A 24927-nucleotide genomic window follows, 5' to 3' on the forward strand; every position below is an offset into this window, starting at 1 on the left:
CACATTTGCTTTGAAGCTATGGTAATATTTGTACTTTAACATGCTCGAGATGATAATTTCATTTGTCACGAACTTCAATACACTGTCATTATCACAACAATCCCCATCTCTACAACATTATAACAAAACAAAGATATTGTCAGAAGTTTCTCCCAATCCAACACAAGTCAATACAGCTATTAATGAGGATCCCTGCCCAAAACGGTCATAATTCTGACAAATTCTTGTACGCGTCACTTTCTAATTTCTCCCCATATGTTGAAGTTGAAAACTTTTGACTTCTGTCATTGCTGTTTTGTTTGCTGTTAAACAGCGCACTCAGCAATATTCCAGCTATATGACGGCGGACCAAACAATCTAGTGACTGATATCACATGAGCATCCATGCCTATGGGGATACGTGGACACAAATTCGACCAAGTCACTGAGGCTACCTGACCACCTGATCCACTTAATCGCCTCTTACAACCAGCATAGGTTACAGGGGATCACCCGAAATCTCACCAGAGATACCCACTAATATCATCCTGTCATTGAACAGAATAGTATGGCCAACAGTGATAGCCACAGTTCAATAATTATGATGAAACAAATACAATCATATGAAAGCTGTTTGATACAATCAGAACCAGCAGTGTGTGTTCCCTTACAAGAAGGATCCTCTAAACTTTGCTGCAAACAACTTAAATGATATTGGTGAACTGTCAATGTGAAGGCTTGTGTGGCATAAGCCTAGGTCCGACTTCATCTACAAGGAGCTGAGAAATGGGATCAAACCTCGAGTCAAAATACCATATAAATAATCTCACTACCAGCTACAGACATATAAATATTATACTCTGGCCTTTCATACGTAATGAGACATGTGAAGATTAAATCATATGTAATGAAACTTTAAACAAGGGCATGAAGACTAAAACAAAACGTCACCAATACTTCACGTGTTTGTATGTATACACTACATTCCACCACACAGTTGATCTGAGGAACAAAAGGAAATTTACCAATTATGCAATTTTGAGTTTTATTTCAAGTTCTAGTCCTGCCTGACATGTTTGATGAGTACAGAAGGGAAATCCAAACATACTTTATTATTCAGGCAACATAATTATGTCGCCAGGTTGGATGTCCATTTGAATGTGAATCCAGGTGCCCCGCCATGGGGCAAAATCAGTCTCTGCAAATTCATTGAAGTCTTCCAACTGAAATTCAAATCTGCCATCAGTACGTCTGTGGTCAATCTTATCTTTCTTGATGGTGCTCATAGCCGTTTTCAATAATACATAAATCTCATTGACCAATCAAGTGGTCAACCTAATGTTTTGTCATGTGTCAAAGTGTCCGAACATGTGTCAGTCTTTGGGTCCCGCTTGGTATTTATATCACATTTCCATGTGGTATTTATACACCAAATAGTGTCAAGACATTTGACAATACCAGTTTCCTATCAGGTGTCCAGTCTGGTATTTCTACCAGTACCCCTTGACCATGTCCAATCTGGTGTCCATACCAGTTATAAATCAGGTGTCCATCAAGGTGTCTAGTCTGGTATTTCTACCAGTTATCCTCCAGGTGTCGGGTCATGTAACAATGCACATTTTCAATCAGGTGTCAACTGAGTTGGTATGACTGGTGGTTGGTTATACCAGGTGTTGGTCAAGGTGTCCAGCCCTGTGTCTGGAGTTCACACATCCGAGTCCCTGTCAGGGATATAGGTCATCTGACAGTGGTGTTAATCAAGGAATGCTGCAAGTGCTGCCGGTCAGAGTGAGAGTTGCTCTATCTTTTCAGTTTCTTGATCATCTTCATTGTCTTCTGCATCATCGGTGCCACTCTCCTTATCGCTGTAACATCAAACAAGAACAAGAAGATCACATGCCTGGCTGTTATTTACCTGATTCAATGTTCAGATGCCAACCCTAACAGTTTTATCAACCTCATCATTCTTAGGGACGGACCATTTAGAATTTCGGGGTGGGGCGTGGGGGGCTGAGGGGGATTTGTGTTTGAGACAGAACATATTGTCAATGTCACGCTCCAAGACAGTTTTGTTAGGACCCACAGGACATTACAGTATTTTTCAACAACATCCATCATGTTCAGTGAACAATTTATTTACTTTTGTCAAATTTGAGAACAAATCAATTTTGGGGGGCAAAAAAAATCCCAGTTTCCGAATAAGAATATCATATTGTTGTCGCCTTCTGAACACCACACCTAACATTTGGAATTTGGAATCTAGAGGAATGACATGGTAGTAGGGAGACAACCCAAAGTATCGTCTGAATTCATTCCAAAGGTTTGTTGTTTTGGGCTGCCCCAGTCTTATCATGGCTGCCTGTAAATAATCAAGTCCCGGCAAGACAAACTCAGTATTTCATGCAAATTTCTATGGTAATAAGCTTAAATACAAAGGTATAAAACATTTGAACAATGAAAAGTGAGTGACTGAGTGAGTTGGGTTTAACGCCACTTTTAACAATATTCCAGTTATATCACAGCGTGTCAGCTTAATGTGGGAGGAAAGCCTGAAGTGATCCCGGTCTCAGACGTTTACCACTTAGGTGAAACCCACGAGCACGGGTATGGTGCTGACAAACCTATCGGCGCGAACCAGGATTCGAATCCACAATCATAGGTTTCTGGCATGCCCAAGGGAAGAAGCTCTGCACAGCAAATCACGGCGCCTTAGACGACTGGGCCACCCATGCCCCCAGCAATGATGACAAAAGACAGAGAATATGTGATCACATAAACTCTATTGAGGAATACCCACTTGATATGATAACTAGCAATCCATAGTCAATCAATCAATGAAAGAATACTTTACCACACAGTTACATGTACAGTCTTTCATCAAGTCAGTTCAATCTTATAATATGGTTGTTCTGTTAAGAGAATATAACTCAAAGGCAATGACCTGAAAATATTGATGACAAAAAATCATCCTTGTACTTGTGTTAGAAAGTCTTCTATAAGCGTTTTAAAATCTTCATATTCCTGCTGAAGTAAACAACACATTCTCAAGTTCATTGAATACACTGGAGCATGTGGGGTGAGTGAGTGAATGAGTTGAACTCTGCTGTGCACAGTATTTCCATGAAGTGTATCACCTTCATGCAGACTCTTACAACTGTAATGCGACCCGTGAAGATTCGGGGTTGAATAGATCTTTAGCAACCCATGCTTGCCGTAACAGGCAACTATGCTTGTCGTAAGAGGGAACTAGTAGGATCCAGTGGTCAGACTCGCTGACTTGGTTGATGCATGTCATTGATCCCAACTGTGTGGATCGATGCTCATGATGTCAATCACTGGATTGTCTGGTCCAGACTTGATTATATACAGACCGCCGTCATATAGCTGGAATAATGCTGAGTGCGGCGTTAAACAACAAATAAACAAACAAACAAAAACAACTGTAATGCACGGACCCCTTCCAAAACGCGATAATAGCGCTAAGGTGATTGTAAGTCTCATACTTCAACATAGACTTACAACACTTGTAGCGCTATGATCACTTTGTGTAATGGGCCCTGGATTCTAAAGTGTTCTCATCCCACTAAGCCCTTCGAACCAAACACAGTTAGGACTTACGTTTCGAAGGAGGCACAGGCCGAGTAGCAACCGGGGCTTTAGAGCGGGACCAGCACATATCAACGTTGCCCTTGTTCGGCGCCGTGGAGATGGTGGCAGTCCCGTACTTCTGCTGCATGCGCTTGACTTCTCTGGGCGGCTTCGCCACGCTGTCCACATACGCCAGCTTCACCTTCTTGGCTGGAACACACAGATGGCATACTCTTGTAGTTTATCATTGATCAGTGGCCACAACCTGTTCACAAGTTATTCCCTTTTTACCTATGCACAGTCCAATCGAAATTACAAGTTATTCCCTTGTTATCTATGTACAGTCCAATCAAAATCATGCAACAAACTAGACCTCCAGTTTGTAAACATCATGGATTTCAACGTGCAGATTCAGTTGACTGCAGGATTTGCAAAGCATTTGTACCCTCAACTGGGCCTTGACAGCTGGTTTCCAAATCTTTACATGTTTTTAATCAAGGTGCTCAAGTGATTTAATCCACTTCGCGAGGTAAGACCTGTTTTATTGCAACATAGATCTTGATTATGGATCTGATCATCTTGACTTGGTTTGAAGTGAGAGGTGGACTCTGATTGGTCAATAAGGAGGGACATAGAAGCGATTTAAATCATAATAGCCACTGGTGACGCTACGATTGAGCCACGAAATTCCTGCCAAGTTCGGCAAGGGAAGAAACTGGACTTAAATAGATGCCTCAAGAAGATGGTGCTTAAAGGGCAAGTTCACACGGAAATGAACCTATTTTTCTTGTACTTTTTCCACATTAAAAGTGTTAACCTAGAAGTGTCATAGACAAAAATATAAAAATATCACTAATAATTGACATATTTTTTGCATTAAAATGATTTATATTTTTCACATTTACCAAGTGTTCTATTTCCATAACAAAAACACCATGGCTTATGCCCCTTACAATATGATGTCATTGGTGCCAATTGATAAACATTATGACGTCATCATGCTTTGTTAGAGCTGCTTCACGTGGTGTAGGTACAGGTGTGTGATTCTAGCGTCTCAGATGCCAGCAAGCATAGTGTTATGCTGAGTCACCACTGCGCCGGAGTGTGTCGTAGGCCATGTTGTTTTACCACTAAAAGGTACTTGATATCTTTTGCGTTGAGAATAGACAGGGACCCAGTTGAATTGGCACCAATTACGTCATAATCTAAGGGGGATAACTCAGGCCTGTTTAGCTCGAAAAACGAAGGCCTCATAACGGCATATCATTTTCACACTATTGTGAGCTTCCTACTTTCACTGTGAAAAAAATGAGTGTATATTTTCAAACACAGATACTAACTAATTCTAAAATTGCGTTTTGTTTAGAAAAAGATAGAAAATGATTTTTGTGTGTACACTTCCCCTTTAACACATTTCTACACTTCATACAAGAGTTGCCTCCCTTGAACAGCCAACCTGTTGTATCCAGTTTCTTGACAGTTTTAGACATGCGTCCCTTCAGTCTTTCGTACTTTGCTTCCCTTTCATCCAGCAAACGCTGAAAGCAAAACAACAAGGACTCAATAATAACTCAAAATTACAACAATAACAACAACAACAACAATCACAATAGGCGTAAATGACTTGAAACCAAACCACAAGGGTGCGGACAGGTCCAGGAACAGTCTGGGCATATCAGGGACTAGGACCAATAATCAGCTGATCCAAGCATGGCAAAATGGTCAACCATGCACACAGAGATGCAGTGTCTCAGACTACTCAGGTTTCAAACCCTGATGACAAATATTGTTTAAATAAAGCCTTACATATTTTTGGCTTGGTTTACAGATTCACGGGAAAATATACAATCAGAATGACAAGGGATATTATATACCACAGACAGTAAAGATCACCTTGACAATAATAATCTAAGCGATTTTTATGTAAACAAAACAGAATTTTTGAAACGATAAATCATCATTACAAAACAGATTTTAGATTTATAATATCTATAAGGGCCCAAACAAGGACAAGAATTCATTTTTCTTATAAAATACCAATTCTTATCTAACTGTAAGATCATAAAAAATTCTGAACAATGGACCATTTTTTCCACCCAATTTTTCACAATCAACATCCCTAAAAATCTGGCCTTGCACATGACAGGTATGTTGCTGATGAACCAGTGAGCATTGTCTGGGACATGTATTTGCATCCAGTATCATAGGATTATGGCACATCAACATGTAACACTTTGCCACTGCCTCTCTGACCCCACGTACCAGGTACATCTCCCTCCATGTCTCCATCTCCTCCGGTCCCTCCTTCCGAAAGTCTCTCTCACAGTGCTTGTGCCACAGGTCGTCCGTATCCTCCAGAAAATGCTGAATCAAACACACAAATACTTCACCATCAAACACACAAGTCCTTCATCATCAACACAAGAGTAATTCACTATCAAACACACAAATACTTCACCATCAAACACAAAAGTACTTCACTATCAAACACACAAATACTTCACCTTCAAACACACAAGTCCTTCACCATCAAACACAAGAGTAATTCACTATCAAACACACAAATACTTCACCATCAAACATACAAATACTTCACCATGAAACACACAAATCCTTCACTATGAAACACAAGAGTAATTTACTACCAAAACACACAAATACTTCACTATCAAGTGGACAAATACTTCACATAAATCACAATGAAACACACAAATACTTCACTATTAAACACACAAGAACTACACTATTAATCACTCAAACACTTTACAATCAAACACACATATACTTTACCATCAATATCACAACTACTTCACCATCAAACACGAAACACTTACAATTCCTCATTAAACTAATCTTATCCTACAAATTTGCATGGCTCTTTTTCCTTTCCATATTTGCCTGGAAGAGTGAATGACCTTGGCTCAAAGAATTAAATGAACATCAGATGTTCACAAACTTTCAGTCATAAAATTCCACCACCCTTTAAAGGACATTTCAAGACATAAAATAAAATTATTAAGGCCATTTTTTGATAAACCAATAACAGACAACAAACTCATTTTCACACACACATATCGGAGCTGTTGACCAAAACATTGTACAGGATTCCATGAGCCTTAGATGATAATTGAGAGAAGGGAGGTAACTCTAAACAAAGTCTAGTACAAAGTCGTAGAGATCATCAATAAAGACAGTTTTATGTCATCAAAACATGCAAAATGGATAGAGTATCAAGCATAATTTTCACACATTCATTTCTGTCAAATTGCTCTTAATTTCATGCTTTCGCAAAACAATCATGTACTGGGTATTCAAGATCTTCTTAAGACAAATGTCACAATAACAGTTTTTTCAAAGCTGTGTATCTATGAAAATGCAGACATTACATGCATCTGACTGATTTTTGTTCCAAGCCAGCATTGAACACTGTTTGGTTCTGCTGTGGAGACCAAATCAATGTGTTTCAATGGAAATGAATATTGTATATCAGAATTCTGTGACCACTACAAAGAAACCATTGTTATAAACACAAAGACGTAACTCTTAAGACCAAGAGGTTTCAGTCGAGATGTCGCAAATGTAGCAAATCTTAATGTATGTAAACAGCTACAGCAAGGTCCCTCCATTCAGTCGAGCCAAAAACTCAAGAAAGTAGTTAACGACACTATGGTTAATTTGTGTACAAAGACCCATTTGCTTCCTTGAAATGAAATAACCAACAACATTTAAATGTCCTTAATAACAAAAGGCACCAGTTCACCAACTGACTGATACACATGTGCAAAGTGAATGGTCTGAGGCATTATGCTCCCGAAAAAAAAGTGGCTGGACAGACAGATGGTGATAGCATTTCAATGGTTAGGTTGGTTGGTTTGTTGTTTAACGCCGCACTCAGCAATATTCCAGCTATATGACGGTGGTCTGTAAATAATCGAGTCTGGACCAGACAATGACAGTGATTGATATCATTAGCATCAATCCATGCAATTGGGATCAATGACATGCATCAACCAAGTCAGCGAGCCTGACCACCCGATCCCGTTAGTCGCCTTTTACGACAAGCATAGTCGCCTTTTACGGCAAGCATGGGTTACTGAAGACCTATTCTACCCAGGAATCTTCATCATGATACGCAGTAAATAATAAAAATTGGATTTCAACAACGCTTTATGCTGTCAGAGCATTATGGCTCACAACTAGCAATTAAGTGTAATCTCCCAATTTACATTTTAGTCAGCATTTATGATAAGCAAGGATAAGAATTTATGGATGAACAACTCTTTATTACAATTAAGAGGGAAGTGTCGGTGTAGGTTCTAAGGGAGCATTGGGTGATTGCACCTATTCTGCCACTGAATACCCTCAGGATCACTGGACAAAGGTGTGGAACTCACAGGGTTGCAGTCCTCCATGTTGTAGAGCTGTGTGGCGGTGCATCTCTTCAGCACAGGCATCAAGATGTCAGCAGGAATACCACCCACATAGTCAATGGCTGAAACAATAGAGGGTGTGAGTAGGGATGAACCTGATTGAGTAGGGAACACTGTAGTCCTACTCATCCTGTCGGACAGGACTGTTGGACATATAGATAGGGAGTTGGGTTTTACACCACTTGTAGCAATATTCCAGCAATACCATAGGGACACCAGAAATATGCTTCACAAATTGTAGCGATGTACAGAATCAAACCTGTCAAGGGTCCTGTTACACAAACCCAACTCAGGTGATCGTAACTCCCATACTTTAACATTGGCTTACGATAATCGTAGCACTAAGATTGCTGTGTGGAACGGGGCCCAGGGGCTGTGCACACTGCCCCTAGACAAGGAGATCTTTGCTATTTACTATTCCTGTTCTGTAAAGCACAGATGACCATAACATGAATACATACAGAGAAATCAATTCATTTATCTTAGTTTTCATCCCAATAAACCTTGTCTGAAAGGATAACGTGGATATCAGTTCAGAGTGAGTGAGTGAATGAGTTGGGTTTAACGCCGCTTTTAACAATATTCCAGTTATATCACGGCATGTCTGCTTAATGTGGGAGGAAAGCCCGAAGTGATTCAGGTCTCAGACGTTTACCACTTCGGTGAAACCCACGAGTACGGGTATGGTGCTGACAAACCTAGAAACATAATCGGGGCGAACCGGGATTCGAACCCACAATCATAGGTTTCTGGCGTGCCCAAGGGAAGAAGCTCTGCACAGCGAATCGCAGCGCCTTAGACAACTGGGCCACCCGTGCCCCCAATATCAGTTCAGAACGTGCTCATAGGTTTATATTGTAAGTGACGTGTTAAGTTCTGACATCGTGTTCAGTAAATGCCAGGAAATCTGAATCGTGGGAAGGCAAAACAACTCTTAAACTACAGACGAACATCCCAGCTAACACACTACGTTGTTGTAAGGTTGAGGATTCGTAACGTTGTGATACAACCTTGTCACAATGTTGGTATTACATCACCATGCAACGTTATTTCACAACGTAATAACAATGTTGCACATTTATGTAGTGGAAACGTTGTGTATTGGACATCACACAATGTTTTGTAACTACGGTTCTGAAACACTGGTGAAATGTTATACAGTTTGCTTCTTGATAGTCATATAGGAACAGAACTGCTTCATCAAAATTGTCAGAAGGCAGTAATGCTATACTTACCTATATATTCAGCATTTGAATTTTCACCCATTAATACTAAAATCTCCAGAACGTAATACCAAGCAAAAATGTTATAACAAACTCAAAGGGAGCACTAATTCTAGTTCGCTATAACCGTAGTTCGTTATAACCGTAGTTCGTTACAAGCAGGTATACAGCACATATTCAGCAAATTGCTGGGACCAAAAAACCCCAGTTTGTTATATCCATCAGTTCATTAAAAGCGTGTTCATTACAAATGTAGTTTACTGTATTTGTTTCAGGGTCTGTATGACAGACTAGTAAAAATATTGCAATACCCGGTACTACATCAGTGATTTTGCTAAATGTGTTTGTTGGTTAACGCCGCACTCAGCAATATTCCAGCTATATGACAGTGGTCTGTAAATAAACAAGTCTGAACCAGACAATCCAGTGACTGACATCATGAGCATCGATCCACGAAATTGGGATACGACGACATGCAACCAAGTCAGCGAGCCTGACCACCATCCAATTAGTGGCCTCATACGACAAGTATAGTCGCCTTTTACAGCAAGCATGGGTTGCTGAAGACCTATTCTACCCCGGATCTTCACGGGTCGATTTGGCCAAAGATGGCATTGGGACATTTTCATGATCTTATTAACTTTTCATTGGTAGAAGACATTTTTCTATATCATTACCAAAGTACAGGACATTTTTTATGAAAATAAGTCCGTGTCCTAGACAATGAACTGATATTAAAAGCTGCTATGCAAATATTACATGGGGAACCATCCCTGTTTGACCAACAACCTCATGATGATACTCACAATCAATGTTATCTATAAGGACTTGCATACAGATGTCAAATAGAGGCTTCATTGCTGGAAGGAAAGGTTAAGAAATCAGACATGGAAACACAACATCTTCAACATAAGTGGATCAAAGAGTAAACGTCGGAGCCTGTGACAATGTCTGTCATAGGTTCAAAGAGTGTATGTCAGATCTTGAGACAATGTATATCATAGGTTCACATAGTGTGTGTTTAATGGTATGAAAGTCGGAGCTTCATATCAGATGATTCATATCGTGTGAACATACCCGTATATATGATTATCTGTCAAATATTTGTAACTTGCAGTATCTGTCGGATTACGATTGTCAAAGATTGTCTTACTTGTCGTGGTGTGTTTTCTGCCTGAGTACACCTGTGTGCGGGTATTGGATTTGAAGCCAACCTTCGCTGGGTCATGCACTGAAAACACAAGACATACATATCACTAAACATGTTTGATAAGCTAAACCAATTCAATGACAGTGGTAGACACCATGTGCTATTGCATGAAATTGTAAACCATAATTAATTTCAGAATAGTTTGATGTCTATACATGTTCTTGAAAAGAAACAACCAGCCACTACAATTCTTCCATGGGATCACAGAGGGCCTGATGTACAGAAGACAACCGTGCAGAATTGTGAACGTTATTTGGCTTCTATGGTTGTCAGCAGCACCTCCACATGTGGGTTCCCCGAAGAGGTTCTGTGAAATCCCTGTGACCTCTTCGGGCTCTCCTCCTACATTAAGCTCATACTGAAATTCTTTTCAAATTGTTAAAAAACAACTTATTCTTTCACTACAGGATTTCACTAAAGATGGCTTAGATGTTTGGGCCACTCATTCCCTAAAGCACCATAGGCAAATTGGCCATATGTGTCCCTGTTACCATGGTTACTGAAAAGGAAGGAAAAAGTGAATTTTCTTGTCTTGTTCCTGAAGTAACTGCAGCCATGGCAACTGAACAGGTCAAACCAGTGTAATATATTTTCATTCTGATATGATAAATACCCTGAACACAATTGACACAAACGCTTAGCCTTGAGACCATTTTGAAAGACAGGGGATTAAATTTTGCTGTCCAATCTTTCAGGCTTGAAACAAGGTGTGATTTCACCAGTTCTCCATTTGCTTTGTCACATAGTCCCAAATACAACTAGCATGAAGCATAGGCGATAGAAAATAACAGTTTTAGTCCACTAGTCCTCATAATGCTATCACACGAGGGGCGTTCAATAACTTCAATATAAGACCAAGTCACTGAATATCTTTTGCACTTTTATTTTTCAGAATAATCTCCATTCAACTCAATACACTTATTCCATTTGTCCTTCAAGCTTTTAATACCACTTTTATAGAAATTCACAGATTGGCCCTCTAATCATGCCTCTGTGGCAGCCTTTATGTCCTCGTCATCCTGGAAGCGTCTTCGTGTGTGGCAGATTTCATTTGCCGGAACAGGAAATAGTCACAGGGGGCTGTAGGTGGGTGATTTAACTGTTCTAATCCACATTCACATATGGCGGCCTGTGCAATTCTCGACTTGTGAACCGGAGCATGTAAGGAACTTTATTACAGCGAGTTGTTCACGTTTGAGAGAATCCTTGATTGTGACCACCCTTAGGTGAATGAAGCCATCACAACTAACTTATTGTTGTGTCTGGAACTTGTTATGACACGTGTCAACCTGATGTTATGACCAGTGTCACACCTGCCACAAGTTGACATTGTTTGTGTAAACACAAATGCCCAAGTTGCAAAACTTATTGAACGCCCCTCGTATAGCAAAACCTTTACAAATGGCAACTTTCTACTCTTCCTTATGACACCTTAACTATTGGGCTGTTTGGCAAGGGCAATAGGAATAGTGCCAATTTCTAACGTTGTTAATACTTAATTTTTTCTGATTGCAAATATACAGGGGTACGGTAGTACAATCCAGGGTGCCGTTGTACAAAACAGCCATTGCGCTTGCCTGTCGTAAGTGTATGTTAAAGTATGGGAGTTACGATCACCTTAGAACTAAGATCGCTTTGTATAACTGCATCCAGGCCACAATGTTAAATGAAAAGCTATGAGTAAATCCTGTACCGGAGAGACACTTTAACTTGTTAATTCAAGCAAGAGAATTTCTACGGTTGTGATAAGAGAGATTTTGTGGCAAACTAGTCCATTGTATTCATCATATAGAATGGTAGTGAGGTGAGGTCGGACTCTACATTGCATTCACGATTATTACACTTGTAGTGGTGTGCATGCATGTGTGTGTGTGACTGCTTGTACTAATCCATCTTGTACTTGTCCGTCTTATGCTAGTCTTATAGTGCTAGCCCACTGAGACACCAATTTACCATGCCACAGTTTAACATGGCTTTCCCAATCAGACACAGTATATGACTCAAGCCAGCTAGTCCATGTTTTCTCCCCTCATTGATGTTAATAATGAGCACAAGGCAAGGTAACAACAAGTTCCATCTCTTAACGTCATAAGGAATAACTCGGCCTGGAGATCAAACTACCGACCTTCCGGTCTCCAGGGACATACTATCCACTACACCACAGAGATGGCCATATAACAGAAATGAGGTATAACAAGCATAACACTGAAAAATCAAGGTTGGGTGGTTGGTTTGTTGTTTAACACCACACTCAGTAATATTCCAGCTATATGACGGCGGACTGTAAATAATCGAGTCTGGACCAGACAATCCAGTGATTGATATCATCAGCATTGATCCACGCAATTGGGATCGATGACATGCATCGACCATGTCAGCGAGCCTGACCACTCGATCCTGTTAGTCGCCTCTTACAACAAGCATACCCGCCTGTTACGGCAAGCATGGGTTGCTGAGGAGCTATTCTACCCCGGCTGAAAAATCAAGAAAGAGTGAGTGCGTGAGTGTGGTTTTATATCGCTTTTAGCAATATTCCAGCAATATCACCGCAGGCGACACCAGATATGTGCTTCACACATTGTACCCATGTGGGGAATCAAACCGGCATGGCAGGCAAACGCTTTAACCACTAGGCTACCCCACCGCCCCAATCAAGGAAGAAGACAGAATACACAGTTTCAGCTACAGGCATGTTGTAGAGTTGCTCACCTTGCTTCTTCTCCACCTCGTTGAACCTCCACGGCCTGTAGTGAGCGTGAGTCTCTGGGAGGTAGCCCAGGATGTCCTGCTCCGTGATCCTCACCTGGACAACCCACACACAACTTCACCCACATCCTCATCACGTTCATTTTATCATATTGACATACATGTTTTCCATAACAGTTGTTAGCAGTTATTGATCACATGTTAAAGGCAACATTTATTTTTATTCTTTAACCATGTTAACATGGTTAACATGCTGGGTTAATCCATAAAAGTAATGACAAATCAGTTTGAGTTGCAAATTCATTGAACTGTCCTCACACTTATCATGTAAGCACAAGTTTTGAAATAGATGTCATCATCTATAAGGATGTAATTTCCTGATACTAGACTTAAACAAAAATAAGAATTGGTTCTCAGGCAATGATTTTTGAAAATATAGTGCGGGCGGGCGGTGGTTTTGGGGTTTATTTTTTGGCTTGTTCAAACTAGTATGTAACCAAATAGACAGTTGTTTACCATCTACCTGGGAAAGGGCCTCCCTACATAAACAAGCATACAAACTCCTATTGCTAGAATTACCATAACATGAGATGCACAGTAAAGCAATGCACATGTAACGGGAAGTAACTATATTGGGTCGCATTGTTTTGAGGTATTAAGACTTTTTTGTTAAAAATTAAAAATGGAAATAAAAACGAAACATGCAGCAGACCTGATGATGCGGGCGGTGCCTGAGAACCAAGACTATTACTTTTAGCCCTATATATGAGAAAAGGAGAAGCCTCAAAGTACTGACCAAAGAATTAAAAAAATTATTGTCTTTTGTAGAGTTCAGAACATGTGCAGAAGTATTTATGTTATGTTGTTGTCATGTTTTTCAGTTTTCAAATCACATTTCTTTTACTTTGCTTTATTTATCAACACAAACAGCAAATTCCTTTCAAATACACTGAACATGGGTAAATGAAGCATTGATAAACATGATACACATCACATTGCTTGTTGCCGTATGTCTCAGCATCAATATTCCCCCTGTATCATGGCAGCCTGTGACTACTATTGCCAGGGCAAGTATAACAGTGGTTGACATCGTTGCCAGCAAGACTATCATACCAAGGTACCAGGGACAATGTTACACAAGCAGCCAAATCACAGAGCCTGACCACACAATCATCATGGTCAACCCTTGTGCCAAGCATGAGCTACAGGGGACCAAGGAACTGGATCCACACAAGTTCATAATCAATGCAACAGTTTGTGCCACTCACAAGACCCCGAGGAAAATCATGTAAGCAATACTCACATCTTTCGGTGCTGGGGGCACCCCAAAGCCTGATGTTCCTGCTTCGGGTTGCAGGACAGGACTCTCGTCCCTCACCGGTTTCATCTCTGTCTTTTTCTTCACTTTAAACTTGTCATAATTCATTTTATTCTCGACAGGTGCTGCCATCGTTTTGGGTCTCTTTGGTGCCGATGAAGTATCACACTTCAAAAAATCATCAAATGACATATTGTTGTCATCTAACTCCACATGTTTCCGTTTTTCTACCTTCTTCTTCTTGTCACTACTTTTAGAACTGTCCTTCCCACTATTCTGAACAGCTCCACTACTCCCTGAATGACTATCCCTGCTGCTACTCTTGGAATGAGGGTCACTAGCACTGGTCTTTGAGTGCCGGTCTTTGGACCGTTGTACATCATGCTTAGACCTCTCCTTAAGTTCCTTCACCTCTCGACTCTCATCCCTATGTTTGTCCTTTTTCGGCACATTGGAAGAATGTTTGTCACTCCTGTGTTCTGACTTCATGTGACTATTCCCTGAGACTGAATACTTTTCATGTTTACTAGGCACAGCATTAGAATGAGAGTTGGCTTTAGAAGAGTGAGAAGGCTTAGGAGAATGTGTTCTCTCTGGTTTAGGCAATGTAGGTTTGGAAGAAGCACCTGTAGGATTCACTGGTTTAGGCTTTGGTTTATTCGAAACCGTTTTGACTTTCTCAGATTTGTCAACACTAAATAAATCAAACACTGAGGCTCCATGACCTGATACAGGTTTGGCTTTCTTTTTTGACACAATCTTCTCATCTTTTTCCGGAGTAAACAAACTAGCAGAGGAATACATATCATCCTTGGAAGGTTTGGCGCTGCCAGATTTAGAGCCGGAATGTGAAGAACTAGGTTTGGAGTCTTTATCTCTCCGGTGCTTGTCAACATCACTTTTTTGTTCCTTTCTCTGATCTTTAATTTCCTGTTTCTTAGGATCACTATGCTTTGGCTTCCCATTACTACCCACAGATCTACTGCCACTGTCACTGTGTTTTGATGATCGATGATCAGTGTGTTTTGATCTAACATCTTGTGGCTTAGGAGACTCCAGTCTGTTTGAACTGGAGTGACTTTTCTCCTTACTGGAATGTTTAGTCCTGTCTGATGAGGAACCTTCTCTATACTTCTCTTTCTTGGGGTCATGTTTCTCCTTCATTCTGTGCCTGTCTTCCCTAGAAAGTGACACTTCACGGCTGTCGCTATGTTTATGTTTAACATCCATCTTTGGGGAGTATTGTGGGCTGTCTCTATGTTGATGTTTAAGATCCCTCTTTGGGGAGTGTTGTGGGCTATCTCTATGCTTGTGTTTAAGATCCCTCTTTGGGGAGTGTTGTGGACTATCTCTATATTTGTGTTTTAAATCCCTCTTTGGGGAGTGTTGTGGACTTTCCCTGTATTTCTGCTTCTTTGCCTCTTTGTATGATGCATGTCTTCCGCTGTCTGGACTGTTCTGATAACCATGTCTCTTTCTATCTGGACTGTTCTGATAACCATGTCTCTTTCTCTCTGGACTGTTCTGATAACCATGTCTCTTCCTGTCTGGACTCTCTTGATAACCATGTCTCATTCTATCTGGACTATCTTGATAACCATGACTCTTCCTGTCTGGACTATCTTGATAACCTTCACTGCCACTATCAGGGCTCCCCTGATAATGGTGTCTCCCCCTATCAGGACTATGGCCATGCCTTTTTCTATCAGGGCTCTCCTGATAACCACGTCTCCCTCTCTCTGGTGAACTTTCGTTTGATTGCACGTCGTCCTCCTCCTCCTCACTCTCTGAGGTATGCTCATCACTGTCAATAAACATGTTTTTGGGTCGGCGTGGTGGTTCCTCATAGTCCTGCTCCTCTTCTCCTCCACTGTCTCCTGGAGACTGATCTCCTGCTGAGGAATACCTCCTGTCTGATTCATCTCCTAGGAATTGTAAAACTTGGTCAAACTCAAGATAAAACAAACCAAAATGACGTATCTAGGTGTTCTCTGGGTGATCTTCATTCCCAGTCTATTGGACTAAACTATAATCAGGGACTTATCTTTGGGGATATGGGCCGATCTTCAGCCACTGGGTCTGTGGGACTAAACTACAATATGGGATTTATGTTGGTGTTCTCTGGGCGATCTTCAGCTCCAGTCAATAGGACTAAACTACAATATGGGATTTATGTTGGTGTTCTCTGGGCGATCTTCAGCTCCAGTCAATAGGATTAAACTACAATCAGGGATTTATGTTGATGCTCTCTGGGCGATCTTCAGCCACTGGTCTGTGGGACTAAACTACAATCAGGGATTTATGTTGATGCTCTCTGGGCGATCTTCAGCCACTGGTCTGTGGGACTAAACTACAATATGGGATTTATTTTGGTGTCCTCTGGGCGATCTTCAGCCCCAGTCAATAGGAGTAAACAGGGCTTTATATTGTATGGTGTCTGATGTGCTTATTTTTCCTCAAGGAATATGAATGGTTTATGTGTTAGGCCCAACAATCTGAAACCCTCACCTATGTCCAACTGTTTACTGCCACAGAAACACATGAAATAAAAATTTCTAAAATTCCTGATTGCCATGAGGCATCAGTTCAGCACTTGCATGAAGTGCATAAAAGAATTTACAAAGAAACAAACAGTTGACAAGATATGTTTGGGAAACGATCCCCAACCTCATTTAAAAAGTAAGTTCAACTAATACTGGAAACACACAAATCTAAATATAATTATTTTCTTAAAATTTCTTAATAAAGCAATTTAAGCATACCTTATGTCTGGGAGAAATATTGGAAAGTTCATGAGTTATGCCCTAGAAACAAACCCAATCCTAATCTGAACCTAAATCCAACCTGTTACCCTGGAAACTAATAAATGGAAAACATAAACTTTCCTGAACAGCAAAAGGCACAAGATCAGCACAAGGCAGACAGGCAGATAGAATGACAGTTTGGCTGGTCACTGGGAAAAGTGTATATGTTAACCTACCTGAGTCATGCTCTGGTTCTCGTTCTGGTTCAGGAGAAGGGGAGCGGGATGGTTCAGGGGATGGGGAGCGTGATGGTTCAGGGGATGGGGAGCGTGAACGTTCAGGGGAGGGGGAGGGTGATCGTTCGGGGGACGGGGAGGGGGGTGGAGTGGGTGAACGCCTGGAGGAACCTTTCTTCTTCGAGGTGCTGGCCTCATCGGCAACTTGATTCTTCCATCTGGCTACCAGTTCTCTTGCCCTGGCACCTATTTCAGTGTCTCTCTTGCGGAATCCATTTACTAGCTTGCCTAGTCCAGTTTCCTGTAAATATAGGTGATTTTCTATATCACAACCACTGTTTACAAAGGTTAGTTCCAGGAAAGGGAACAATGATTGATGGAATGGGGAGTTGGAAAACAAACAACAGTAGGTAGCAAGCAGTGGGGAGTGGGGAGTGGGGAGCATTGGTGGTTGGATTCAAGGTTGGAAACATTGCCATTTGGTGGGGGTAATTAGGGGTGAGGAACACTGAATGGGGAATGCTGATGGGTGGACTCAGGGCTTGGGAACGTTGATCTGTGGAATCTGGGGTGGGGAACACTAAACGGGTAGAATCAGGGGTGGGGGACAATGAAGGATGGAATCATCAGGACTGGGGTACACTGATGGGTGGAATCAGGGGGGGTGGGGGACAATGAAGGATGGAATCAGGACTGGGGAACACAGATGGATGGAATCAGGGGTGGGGGACAATGATGGGTGGAATCTGGGGTGGGGGACACTGATGGGTGGAATCTGGGGTGGGGAACACTGATGGGTTGAACCTGGGGTGGGGAACACTGATGGGTAGAATCTGGGGTGGGGGACACTGATGGGTGAAATCTGGGGTGTGGGACACTGATGGGTGGAATCTGGGGTGGGGGACAATGATGGGTGGAATCTGGGGTGGGGGACAATGAAGGATGGAATCAGGACTGGGAAACACTGATGGGTGGAATCAGGGGGGTGGGGGACAATGAAGGATGGAATCAGGACTGGGGAACACTGATGGGTGGAATCAGGGGGGGTGGGGGACAATGAAGGATGGAATCAGGACTGGGGAACACTGATGGGTGGAATCAGGGGGGGTGGGGGACAATGAAGGATGGAATCAGGACTGGGGAACACTGATGGGTGAAATCTGGGGTGGGGGACACTGATGGGTGGAATCTGGGGTGGGGGACACTGATGGGTGGAATCTGGGGTGGGGGACAATGAAGGATGGAATCAGGACTGGGGAACACTGATGGGTGGAATCAGGGGGGGTGGGGGGACAATGAAGGATGGAATCAGGACTGGGGAACACTGATGGGTGAAATCTGGGGTGGGGGACACTGATGGGTAGAATCTGGGGTGGGGGACAATGATGGGTGGAATCTGGGGTGGGGGACAATGATGGGTGGAATCTGGGGTGGGGGACAATGATGGGTGGAATCTGGGGGGGGGGGACACTGATGGGTGGAATCTGGGGCAGCAGACAATGAAGGATGGAATCAGGACTTGGGAACACTGATGGGTGGAATCAGGGGGGGTGGGGGACAATGAAGGATGGAATCAGGACTGGGGAACACTGATGGGTGAAATCTGGGGTGGGGGACACTGATGGGTAGAATCTGGGGTGGGGGACAATGATGGGTGGAATCTGGGGTGGGGGACAATGATGGGTGGAATCTGGGGGGGGGGACACTGATGGGTGGAATCTGGGGCAGGGGACAATGAAGGATGGAATCAGGACTTGGGAACACTGATGGGTGGAATCAGGGGGGGTGGGGGACAATGAAGGATGGAATCAGGACTGGGGAACACTGATGGGTGAAATCTGGGGTGGGGGACACTGATGGGTAGAATCTGGGGTGTGGGACAATGAAGGATGGAATCAGGACTGGGGAACACTGATGGGTGGAATATGGGGTGGGGGACACTGATGGGTGGAATCTGGGGTGGGGGACACTGATGGGTGGAAGCTGGGGTGGGGGACAATGATGGGTGGAATCTGGGGTGTGGGACAATGAAGGATGGAATCAGGACTGGGGAACACTGATGGGTGGAATATGGGGTGGGGGACACTGATGGGTGGAATCTGGGGTGGGGGACACTGATGGGTGGGGGACACTGATGGGTGGAATCTGGGTTGGGGGACAATGATGGGTGAAATCAGGGATGGGGGACAATGAAGGTAGGAATCTGGACTGGGGAAGTGCGTGATAAGTGCAGGATTTAACCACTAGGCCACCCCAGCAACCTCCTTGATGTAATTGATTCCAATAATCAAACCCTCTCCACGAAACCTGACGTAAGTACATATCTTACAGGCATACAAATGATGAATGGCTTAGATCCATAGGTTAATTACTCATTGGCAATTCATTGATGGAATCCTTACACAAGAAGGATAATATAGGATTTTCAGTTGATCTGAGTGCGAGTCTTCATACCCTTTGATTTACAGGCTACAGACCTGGCTCCAGATCACAATACATGACATATGGCAGCACACATTCAATACTACCCATACTGGACACACTCCCTTCGACTGACCTGCAACAGTGATATGGAAACTTGGAGGACGGACAGCTTATTGAGAACCAGCAGCACCTGAAATGAAAGAAAACAGTTACAAGGAATGGATGTAAGAGTGAGTGAGTGAGTGAGTGAGTGAGTGAGTGAGTGAGTGAGTGAGTGAGTGAGTGAGTGAGTGAGTGAGTGAGTGAGTGAGTGAGTGAGTGAGTGAGTGAGTGAGTGAGTGAGTGAGTGAGTGAGTGAGTGAGTGAGTGAGTGAGTGAGTGAGTGAGTGAGTGAGTGAGTGAGTGAGTGAGTGAGTGAGTGAGTGAGTGAGTGAGTGAGTGAGTGAGTGAGTGAGTGAGTGAGTGAGTGAGTGAGTGAGTGAGTGAGTGAGTGAGTGAGTGAGTGAGTGAGTGAGTGAGTGAGTGAGTGAGTGAGTGAGTGAGTGAGTGAGTGAGTGAGTGAGTGAGTGAGTGAGTGAGTGAGTGAGTGAGTGAGTGAGTGAGTGAGTGAGTGAGTGAGTGAGTGAGTGAGTGAGTGAGTGAGTGAGTGAGTGAGTGAGTGAGTGAGTGAGTGACAAACCTAGAAACATAATCGGGGCGAACCGGGATTCGAACCCACAATCATAGGTTTCTGGCGTACCCAAGGGACTCAACTCTGCACAGCGAATTGCAGCGCCTTAGACGACTGGGCCACCCGTGCCCCCAATGGATTAAAGAAAGAAGGTTTCACTTACATGTGTCAGTAGCAGTGAGCAGCAGTGGTGTAACAGTATTGTATCCCGATACGAAGCCCACAATACAATACATCCATTTACAACCCCTGTAGTCTGACTCACAGTCCCTGAACCATATAATTTTCCCTTCCACCCAGCTCTTTCTGTAATGCAAAATCTCTTAATGATTCTTAATGGTTCAGGTTCTGAATCACCCTTCTCAATGGGGCTCTTTTTCAATTTAAATGGAGTTATTTCTTTCCATCAAAATTATATATTTTCAGAGACTAAGCGTTAGTCTACAACCCCTGTACTGCAATACATGCGAAACATTACATTACATTACAGGTTATATGGGTGTAAAAACTTGTGAATAATAACAGAAACTGTTTAGCAACCAGCTTATCCAGATTCTCTATTATCTACATTATCCCATATTCAATTTTCTACAGTTAAAAACAAATATTTCAGGGTTGTGATTCACCTGCCAAAAGAAAGCATATCAGCTTATGAAATAAAGTACTGTATTGGAATATGAATCGTATTGCACCCATAGTATCAGCATAGGTATCATTTTGCCACTGAATTATTACACCTCTAATAAATAGGATTTTACAAATAGAACTTGCTGAATGATTTGTAAACCACAAAACCAACATTTAAGCTGGTAAATTCCTATACACCCTGCAAGTGACATGTGTAATTAATTTCCCATTTCAGGTTCACAACTGACAAATCCATGTTCTGTGAAACATTTGTGCATGATATTTAGATCTGCATGTGACCTTGAGCTCTCAGTGCGGAGCCTCAAAGTGAGAATGGGGTCAGTTGTGACATGACAAGCAAGCGGCATGACATCAACACAATCACTACGTGATATCTTCAGACCAGTCAGCCAAGGTGTATGATGGTCACTGGCCAGTCAGAGAGCTGGATTCTTTATGAGGAATGATATGGCATCTTATGACTATATCATGAGAGCCTGTTGCTGTAATCAGATAAACCAGCTTCTCTGGATGTGACCTAGGACTGTAACTATTAAAGGGAATGATCTTGTTTCATTATTTCATAAGTATTGTTATATGGTCAAAACATGATCATTACCCACTAAAGAATCTAGGTATCAGATTGGCCAGTTGGAGTTATGTAAAAACCATTACAGGTAAGTTTGCACAATACGAAGATTATGTTCATGTGGCAGCTGGTTCTGGGCCCCGTTCCACAAAACAAACTTAGTGCTACGACTGTTGTAAGTCTATGTTAAGTAGAGAGCTAACAATCGTCTCAACGCTATCATCGCTTTGTGGAACGGCACCCTGAACTGTTATTTGGTGATCATTGAATTTCCTAATTTTTGTTTTTAGATCATCGTTTGAACTATCCAGGGCCCACTTGCACAAAGCAATCTTAGCGCTAAGACTGTTGTAAGCCTATGCTGAAGTATGGGAGTTACGATCATCTTAGCGCTAAGATCGCTTTGTGCAAGTGGGCCCTGGTGTCTAATATTTATTGTTATCTTAGATTACTTTTACATTTACTCGCCATACTAATTTCGGTGAGACAGTGACAGCAAAATGGCACAGTAATGGCATGTGTTGGCAGGGAAACAAATGTGTGGATGGCTTGTTGGCAGGGGAAGCACAAAAGAAAATTAAACTTATGATATTTAAATTTACAGAAATCAGTTTAATATCATGCTACTGAAAAATTATATACTTTTATCTCAAACGGTTGAAAACATACTCAGTCTTTATCATAATGATCATGTATTATGGGCCTATATTTACAGTAAATCCTTGCATTATGTAAAGTGGTTTACGTTTTCATCGGTTTGACTGTAAATCAGTGTGTTTCAATGGTTCACTCTTCATTCCAAATGGCACACAACCGACGTTTACAAAGTACCATCATTAATCATTTCTAGATGAAGGAAAACAAACTTTCATTTATCAGCTGCTTATCCCTGGCTTGTTTCTCAAACCACCATTGAAGTTTAGGAATATCTCAATTCCTTCTTCAAAAATGGAAGATTACCATAAAACCATTAAAAAAACTCATTTCAACCGTAAAGGTTGTTTTTTTTTTGCTAGCCTTGCTTTTGTTTCTTGGTTTGCTTAGCTCAGCTGATAGACGCTGATTATTTCAGTGCAGTGGCTTTTAATTGCTGTTTAGCATCGATATACTTGGTTCGTAGTTATTGCACCGTGCATGAGGGAGACGACCATACATGTTTATGCTACCTTATTCCCGTATGGATGTGACTCTAGATACGCTTTATATTTCTTCAGTTTGTGAAAAGTTTCAGGATCCGCCATTGCATACGTCTACTAAGAGCAGATAACTCTAATTCACCGGTAACGGTCTCAGAAACTTATACAGCCGCTTCGTTTACTTTTATGACCTATGAGCCATGCCCGTGCTCGATTTTTTGCACTCAGATGAACAAGTGTTCTTGCGAACGGATTACCCGTGACTATGCTTTCGTCATTTGTAAAAGGTTTATATTTTGTTGTTCTATAAATTTGATGTTAAAAGTCTTTTTGCGAACATTTCTTAAAACAAACCGTGAAAACAAACAAGATGCGTTCATTCCCTAGACAAATGGTTGTGTGAGCTAGCAACCTGTTGTCTCACTGTCAAGTTTGGTGACGACGCAGCTTTGGTTGGCCTAATAAGAGAACACGGGTAACACTACACAGACAAAATATGGGACGTACCTATGTGGCGTGAGGACAATTATCTCCCGTTGAATGAAAACAAGACAAAAAGAAATTACCATTGACGTCAGACACCAAAAGACGACCAATACCTGTCAGTATGAGAACAACAGGACTGTGGAAGTTGTAAAAGAATATAACTATGTGAGAACGTTTATAGATAATACATTAATCTGGAATGTGAACACTGATGATTTTTTCTTAAAATGTCAACATACTTTAAGAGTACATTTTATATGCAAATTAAGACATTTTCATGTCTTTGTTTTCAGAAAGTGTTTTAACTTTTTTCCCTTTCGTGTTGGTATGGAGCTCTGCGACTTCATTATAAATCACGACGTACAATCTTATACGAAAAACGTATTGTAAACTTATCTCATAAAGTTTTAACAGACCTGAACACTTTTAAAGTAATGAGTATCCACTTCTACTTTCAGGTCGGCTATACCTTTTGCCACGTTTTGAAACCAACATAGCTCTTAGATCTTTTGAAAATTGTTAAACCCTAGGACTGTCTGTCTTTTGATCCTTTCTGACGTTCTTAAATATCGTATATGTTGAACCCTATGTGTTTAACGTATTAGTGCTTTTACTTGTACACAGAATTCCCTTTTCGGATAATAAAGTATTGTCATAGTCATTGATGATATAGAGATATTGTGAGAAGTCACATTCACAGGGGAGACTGTATAGGCTTAATTTCCAGTCTAGGTCTGGACAATATTCCTGGAAGAAACCACAAGAAGAGAATGGTTTTTACAACCAGTAATCTCCCGAGATTCATTAACATATAATTATATATTGAAAGGGATTCCGTGTCATTTGATTGGCTTAGAAAAAAATATTTGTCATAGTATATATCCTTCCTTAAACCGCATATGTGGACTCTTATTCTGATTGTTGTACACAGTCGTTGAAGCTCCAAACCACAATCACATTCGGCCCGCCTGCCTAACGGTCAGTCAGTATTCACTGCTGAATTGGAGGCAATTCATCATGCACTAAAACTCATACCGGAACTACCGGCAGCAAAGGCAGTCGTCCTATCACTCGCCACGTGCACCACAAGTTATATCAGCGGCCGAAACTCAACTCGAGACCAAACACAATCAATAATATTCTACCTGAATATACAAAACTATCGGGCCAAGGGCAACAGGTGGAGCTTTGTTGGATCCCGACTCGCATAGCTATTCATGGAAATGAAAAAGCAGATATACCAGTGAATGGGGGGAGGTCTCAAGGCGACGCAATTAGAATAAGTCTCGAACACTCTATTGCGGGTGGCCCAGTCGACTAAGGCGCCGCGATTCGCTGTGCAGAGTTGCGCCCCTTGGGCACACCAGAAACCTATGATTGTGGGTTCGAATCCCGGTTCGCCCCAATTATGTTTCTAGGTTTGTCAGCACCATACCCGTGCTCGTGGGTTTCACCGAAGTGGTAAACGTCTGAGACCTGCATCACTTCGGGCTTTCCTCCCACATTAAGCTGAAACGCCGCGATATAACTGGAATACTGTTAAAAGCGGCGTTAAACCAAA

General features: G+C 41.9%; 1 protein-coding gene across 1 annotated transcript; it reads right to left on the minus strand.

Annotated features, from left to right (window-relative positions):
• Positions 1 to 1010: 1010 nt before the first annotated feature.
• On the minus strand, positions 1011 to 23012 carry LOC124148136 (transcription elongation factor B polypeptide 3-like). The gene is made up of 12 exons (XM_046519102.2): positions 22911 to 23012; positions 19992 to 20048; positions 17435 to 17735; positions 14440 to 16379; positions 13140 to 13233; positions 10374 to 10451; positions 10027 to 10080; positions 7962 to 8059; positions 5830 to 5931; positions 5024 to 5105; positions 3598 to 3777; positions 1011 to 1844 (listed from the first exon to the last, which is right to left on the minus strand). The coding sequence occupies exons 1-12, from the start codon at positions 22983 to 22985 to the stop codon at positions 1780 to 1782; spliced, it is 3126 nt and encodes a 1041-aa protein (XP_046375058.2). The 5' UTR covers positions 22986 to 23012; the 3' UTR covers positions 1011 to 1779.
• Positions 23013 to 24927: the final 1915 nt, after the last annotated feature.

This window comes from Haliotis rufescens, unplaced genomic scaffold (assembly GCF_023055435.1).
Source record: "Haliotis rufescens isolate VD_foot unplaced genomic scaffold, xgHalRufe1.0.p SCAF_1, whole genome shotgun sequence".
In the NCBI taxonomy this organism is placed as follows: Eukaryota; Metazoa; Mollusca; class Gastropoda; order Lepetellida; family Haliotidae; genus Haliotis; species Haliotis rufescens.

Bases quoted from the DNA above. Each gene is read 5' to 3' on its own strand.
- LOC124148136 (XM_046519102.2), bottom strand. From the start codon at position 22,985: ATGGCGGATCCTGAAACTTTTCACAAACTGAAGAAATATAAAGCGTAT. The intron at 10,452-13,139 runs GTGAGCAACTCT...TTGTGTTTTCAG, and splicing joins CGAGGTGGAGAAGAAGCAAG to TGCATGACCCAGCGAAGGTT. The intron at 3,778-5,023 runs GTTGGCTGTTCA...TGTGTGTTCCAG, and splicing joins CAAGAAACTGGATACAACAG to CCAAGAAGGTGAAGCTGGCG.